The following is a 6,250-nucleotide window of genomic DNA, read 5'->3' as shown; positions in this document are numbered from 1 at the left end:
TGTTGGATAAGGAGGGCAGGGGGCTACCACCTAAACATTCAGCAGTCATGAGCCTCTTTTTTTTTCAGCCTGTCATGAGACACAGTAGACATGAGATCCTCCTGTGAAGAGCCAGGTTTCATCTGATCTTTAAAATACCGGCCATGGTAACTTTCTAGTGATTTTTTGTGTATTTGTTTGCTGTTAGCCATTTCTTCTCTACCATTCCACTGTTTATCAAATAAAAGCAACATGAAATACCTTTTGAATTTGCAACAAATATTTATTTAACAAAATGGATGCCACCAACATATCTCCAAAATGCAGGCATGTATAACAAATGTAACAACAGTTGGTTTCCAGAATGAAATCAACATCAAATTTAAGGCAGGATATTCTGTGAGTTTTCATGCAAGAGCATATTCAAATGTCCCTTTATCCAACCCCTCAACTTCATCTTCCCACGTGGAAGAAGGCATACTGCTGTAGGGGTCTAGCAAGATTTTGAAGCATCTGATAATTAGAAGTCCCAAGAAAACACACAAAATCCCCACAAAGGCAAAGCCAGTTTTTTGTTCTAAAGTCAGAGGGAAGGCAGACATTTCGTTGACGCTCATGCTGGCTGAAGTGTTGCTGCAGTAATTACTGCTCATCATTGGGCATCACATCCTGGTGGCTCTGTGGGATTTTCACCTCTGTTGCTTCTTTGCCTGCATAGAAACATCAAATCAGTGTGGTTAGCTCTAAATGGGGTGCATATATCTGAGCTGTAGCATATGAACACTTGAAAATGAAAACCAGCTTGGATTTTAGAAGTGTCCTGTTGTTTTTTCACGTTTAAATTAATGTTTTAAAATCACAACTCTTAGCCTCTACACATATTCACTTACTGGCTTCTGTTTTGAGACAGCAGACTCACAATTTTCTGGCTTTGTGTCTTCTCTAAACAGAAATTTCAGTTGTTGCAAACAACATTTGTCAGATTGGGCATAAGTCTATAGATTGTGATTTGGCAATACTCTCTAAGGTCTTCACATGCAGAAACCTGGTATGTTTCCTGAAATAGCTTTACATCTCTGTACTTAAACTAGTTAAACTTTCATTGACCTCAAAGGCAATTTCAGCTGAATAATGTGGATTTTACTCATTTGATTTAGCTCAGAGTCTACATAAATGGATCCAACTTGTAAAAGAGAAGACTGTGTGTGCAATTTTAGTGAAGTCTTGGACTCCAGTTTTAGAAAAAAAATGCTGTGTGTATTCTGAGCTTGTAAGAAAGTGAGCAGATTGCTAAAATTACCCCTTCACCTTTCTCTATACATGTCCACTCTGGTATATGAGTAAAGATAGGTGGAAGAAAACAGAGTTAAATTCCCTTCCCCTAAATCTTGCTCTGATTTGTTTCTTCTCCTTGGTGTTGCCCATACATACCCTGCCATTTTCAGAGGCACAGTAAAGGAGATCTGCCCGTGCTCCTGGCGTTGCTCAGGGGACTGACCCTGATGTGTGTCCTAGGGAAGCAGGATGCTCAAGCAACTCCACCCCGCTGCTGCCACCAGGAGAGCTCTGCATGTTTCCAGAAAGGAAAAATTTCTTATATTTGTCTTTTTAAGGAAATCTTACCTATTGATTTGGTGTTGGGGCAGGGATCATTTGCTTTATTTTAGGTTTTCCACCAGATATTGGAATCACATCTTTCTTTTGTATCTATAGACAGTGGGAGAATTGGAAGGCTGGGACATCACAAGTGCCAAAGGACAAAAGACATTTTTATTCTAAGGTTGGAACTTGAGGTTTTTTGGCTCTTGCTAACACCTATTTAATGAACGTGCCTCAGAGGAAACCCTTTTTGTTAACAATTCAACCTCTTTTTCCCCAGGGAATTGCCAGCATCCATTTATTTCTTGGCAGACTAATTAGGCCACTCAGAGCCCTGTGCTGCCATGGCTACACTGCTTCAGGTACCTGCACTGCCAAGCCAGGTTAAAAGGAGTTCCAGAATCTCTACTCTGTACTGTAGTCATGGCTGAGAGGAGCCATTCTCTGAGTCAGCCTACAAGTAAAAACAACATAAAAAGTAAAAATAACTTTGGTATTCCCAAGCAGACAGAAATGGACAGAACTTTTATCTTCTTTGATGTCTCCTTTCTCACTTCAAAATTTGTGGGTTTTGACTATTATCCTAAAGAACAAAATTTTTAGAACAAAGATCAAAAGAGGAAAACATAAGTAGTTTCATTTTTTTTTGGCAATAAACCTCGATATAGTAGATAATACATAATGTTTCCCATTAGTCTTTACACATTTGCCAGAGCATAACAACCAATGTTCTGTTTATTCTATAGACCTGTGTATGAGATCCTTCCTTGTTTTGAATTATATTCTGCTCTTTGGCTCATGCTGTTTTAATTCCTGTTAAGCTGAAAGAAAGATCCAGATACAGCCTATAGGAATTAGAAATAATGTCAACAACAAGCAATATTTATTTTCTGAAAATACATCATAGGTAAAGCCCACCTGTGATATGGATTTTCACTGGGCATACTTCCAATTTTTCTATTAAGTTTGACCTTCTGCAGGAAAAAAAATTACACAAAGTTCAATATCACAAATTCATGTTAGAAGTCAGTTGATTTGAGCAAAAACCAGTCAAGGAAAGAAAAATACTTTCCAAAAGTCATAGGGTACTGGGTTATAAAAATGAAAAACAAGACTTATATTGGAAAACTATACATAGTCACTACCTGGAAAAGCTAGATCCAAAAAACCTTTCAAGAAAAAGTTGCTCTCTTGAAAGACATTGAGAAGAATGTTAGGGGTAGGCTGGCCATGGAGAACCCTGAACTTGAGCTGAGTCCAGACATATGTTTGAGTTTGACATAACTTTCTTTACCACAGAGAGTAATTTTCCAAGAATATGACTTCCAGTCTTACTAATTTTGCAGCTTATACACTGGAATTAGATGGGATTTGTTTGTACATTATGTGCTTGTCAGGAGACATTACAGGGCAAATCTCTGTGCAAAGCCTGATTGATGCTGAAACATGGAGAAATTGCTATCTTACTCTTTTTTAACAAAAGTTTGCATGAAAAAGCTGCATGAAAAAACTGTGTATTTTGCCTGGTGAGGATTGTTTCTGGGAAACCCTAATGTGCAGCTTTGTGTTCTTCTGTTCCTTGTCCTGAATTTCAGAAATTGTAATTGAAGCCTTAGAGTTCACAGGAAATTTTGTTCTAATTATGTATCCCCAAACCCATGGTATCTTGAGTACCTTTTATTGCTTTCACATTTTAGTGCTACACACAGCTTAGATGTCCTATCCCAGTTAGTCAAGATTCATTTGCTGCAGTGTATCTGTCAAAGTCCTGAGTCAGAAGACTGGGAATGCTAACTAACCTGGCCTGGATCCCAAAATCCTCAAAGACAGCCTTTAGGACAGCATCATGGAGACAGGCATTGTATCATTTATAATCTGCAGAACCATTTTGTGGAGGCTGGCCCCAGACAAAACTTGATCTTTTTTTTACAGGTCAGTGTTCTTCTACTCCTTTGATTCGTTACCCATATAAACACTGGCAAAAACTAAGGCTCCTTAGCATCCTGCTGTGAAATAAAAGGCCACTGGAAATCCTTCTGAGGCTAGAAGAAACAATCAGAGTCCTAAAGAAAATATGAATGAGGAAAACAGCTTAATACTGAGCTAAGAAAAACAGAGGTATGAGCTGGAGGTGCTGGCTGCACCTATGGGGGCATGAAGGGAAACACCACAGGGACTAGGTATTGTGAGGAGCTGGAAGGGAGATGTTGATATTGTTGTTTTAGCAGAATCACCAACCCAAATCTGCCAGTATTTGGTGTGGATTGAAGATTCCAGCCCCAGCTATTTGGTGGTTTTGGGTGACAGGGTGTCATTTTTTTCAGACTTAGCCTTTACTCTCAGGTTTACAGAGAGACTTAAGAAAATTAAGAAAGTAACCAGGATGATCTTCCTGGTGTTCTGGCTTTCAGTCTTTCTCTCACAGAACCCCCTACAGGATTTTTTTCAAATGGCTCAGTACTCAGGAAATTTGTATCCTTACACGATCTCAAACTGGGAGCATTCACCCTCTTGGCAGGACTAAGCCTCAGGTGCCTAAAAACTCACTTCCTACATGACAGTTTGTAGCAAAATTGACCACATCAGTGGCCATCTGTTCTCTTCTTGGATGTCTACAGCTCAGCTGCTGGTTTATGGATGTGGTCATTCTGAAAGTACTTTGAATAGCTTCAGTCCTGAGCTTGTGCTTGAGCAAACCAAACTTGGAAAGGGACATATAAACAGGCATTCTCTGGGAGGTTTGGAAGCACCTCATTTGCTCTTAACTCTCTGTTCAGGGAAACAAAACTGTACTCCAGAAAAGCTATTACAGAAATTTGGTCATAGAAGGTGGCAAGATGAAAAGATTAATAATGGAGAAGCCCTATAAAATAGACTAGAAATAGAAATCAGCATGAATATGGAATTTCCTGAAGAGTCTGAGCTACCTGAGTTACCAACACATGGCCAAAAATGCTGCAAAAGGAGCCCTGTGACCACACAGCGCACCTGTCATACTCATGTGCTCACTGCATGCCTACGTATTCTCTAAATTGCTGGAGAATAATGTCTCCTCGGGGTATGGGTTCTAAGACATTCAGGGAGGTGAAGGTAGGAAGGCCAGGGCATGGATGCTCAGCAAATGAAGGCATGACTCACAGCTCTGCTTAAGAGAGCCCCACACTGTTTTTGCAGCATGGTAACTCAACGGTGCAAGCAACACTTTTCCACATAAACAGCATTCCCCTGCAAAGAAGCAGCAGCCGAGCAGTGACACTTCCAGCCTTGCAACAAGGAATGAATTGCAAAAGTGAGATTTCATGTAAGTGGTCTAGATTTGGATAATATAGAGATGCAGGAAAATAAAACGTTCACTAGCATCATCCTTAACTTGGCAATGTGGAAAAGTGTTGCCTGCTTCCCGGGGGATGGAGGCTGAGAGAGACCGAGCACCTGCAAAGCAATTGTTGCTGTAGGATGGCGCGCCCAGCCTTGGCGTTCACCGGCCCCGTTACCCCAGGGAAGGCAGATTGAGGCGCTTACCGTGCCCTGCTCCCCCCGCCGCCCCGGGTGCCTCCCTCCGTCCCTCCCTGTCCCCGCCGGGCCGTGCCGGGCCGGGCCGGGCGGCGCCGCAAGGTCAGCCCGCGCCCCGCGCCCCGCCCGCCCCTCCGCGCTACGAACCCTTGTCCTCCGCGCCCGCGCTGCCCATGGTGGCGGAGCGCAGCTCTCCGCGCTCCGGCCCGCCTCGCCAGCTGTCGAAAGCCCGGCGTGGAGACCCGACGGCTCGGGGTGGTCCCGGGCGGCGGGGGCAGCTCGCCCGGGCTCCCCTCGCCGCCCGGTGATGCGGCTCCGCCGGGAGATTCTCAAACCGCCCTAATTAAAAAATTAAACACGGCCGCTGCTGCTACCGCCTCCTCCTCCACCTCCTCGCCCGCCCCTTTCCATCTCTATTCAGCCGCGCTCCTCTCCAGCCCCGCTTTGCACGCATTAAACCCAGGAGCGTGGAAACTTCCTGCAAAACACTACGTGCGGTGCATCGGTAAGGGCCGGGCCGGGCCGCTGCGGAGCGGAGCGGAGCGGGGTGGGAGCAGCCCTCTCTCCCTTCCTTCCTCTCTCCGTCCCTCCTGCGCTCCGCTCCCGCCGCCCAGGCCGGGCCCGGCGCCTCGAAGGCCGGGTGGTCTCTGCAGTGACGGAGGACACGGTGCGGTACCCGCAGGAGGGGCTGCAGTCCCTCCCGGGCCCGGCACCGGCCGAGCAGGACCTGTGGAGCCGCGCTGGGTGCGGCGGGGCCGCTGCTCGCCCTGAAACAGCGGGCAGCTTTCACACGCTCCTCTGAGCGGGGCGTGCTCAGCCCAAAGCCTCTCAGGCTGTGCCCGCAGTGTGGCCTCGGGTCCTCCCAGCAGCTCTAATCGTAATAACAGTTAAAGCATAGACCTCGCTTTATATCCTTGCACTAGCTGCGTTTGGCTGATGCTGGTTGTATATTAGAGAGGTTTCTATTTGCCACGACAGCAGGTGTTTAAGTTGGATTAGGAAAGAGGATTCATTTTGCCAAAGCTGGATCTGTTTATATTGCATTAATAAATAGCAAATCTGTTTCAAATGATAGTGATTTCATATTTGTAAATCATCTGGGCGAATACACCCCTGCAGGGATGCACGTGGGTCAGTGGAACAGGACTGTATCACACTG

At 44.9% G+C, this 6,250-nt stretch overlaps 1 protein-coding gene across 6 annotated transcripts; it reads right to left on the bottom strand.

The window, feature by feature from the left end:
- Positions 1-241: 241 nt before the first annotated feature.
- On the bottom strand, positions 242-5,879 carry CTXN2 (cortexin 2). Of its 6 annotated transcripts, XR_008841328.1 has the most exons (5): positions 5,239-5,879; positions 2,497-2,552; positions 1,945-2,032; positions 1,411-1,545; positions 242-689 (listed from the first exon to the last, which is right to left on the bottom strand). XR_008841328.1 is itself a non-coding variant. In XM_056499987.1 (3 exons), exon 3 carries the CDS (start codon positions 633-635, stop codon positions 387-389), a length of 249 nt encoding a protein of 82 aa, XP_056355962.1. In that variant the 5' UTR covers positions 636-689; positions 1,411-1,545; positions 5,239-5,444; the 3' UTR covers positions 242-386. The 6 variants fall into 6 exon arrangements, 4 of the variants coding, with proteins under 4 accessions (XP_056355962.1, XP_056355960.1, XP_056355963.1 ...); XR_008841327.1 differs by lacking the exon at positions 2,497-2,552 and having other exon boundaries at positions 5,239-5,652; XM_056499987.1 differs by lacking the exons at positions 1,945-2,032; positions 2,497-2,552 and having other exon boundaries at positions 5,239-5,444.
- Positions 5,880-6,250: the final 371 nt, after the last annotated feature.

This window comes from Oenanthe melanoleuca, chromosome 10, assembly GCF_029582105.1.
Source record: "Oenanthe melanoleuca isolate GR-GAL-2019-014 chromosome 10, OMel1.0, whole genome shotgun sequence".
In the NCBI taxonomy this organism is placed as follows: Eukaryota; Metazoa; Chordata; class Aves; order Passeriformes; family Muscicapidae; genus Oenanthe; species Oenanthe melanoleuca.
The sequence above is the reverse complement of the archived record's forward strand: the minus strand, read 5'-3'. Positions and strand labels throughout refer to the sequence as shown.

Bases quoted from the DNA above. Each gene is read 5' to 3' on its own strand.
- CTXN2 (XM_056499988.1), bottom strand. From the start codon at position 635: ATGATGAGCAGTAATTACTGCAGCAACACTTCAGCCAGCATGAGCGTC.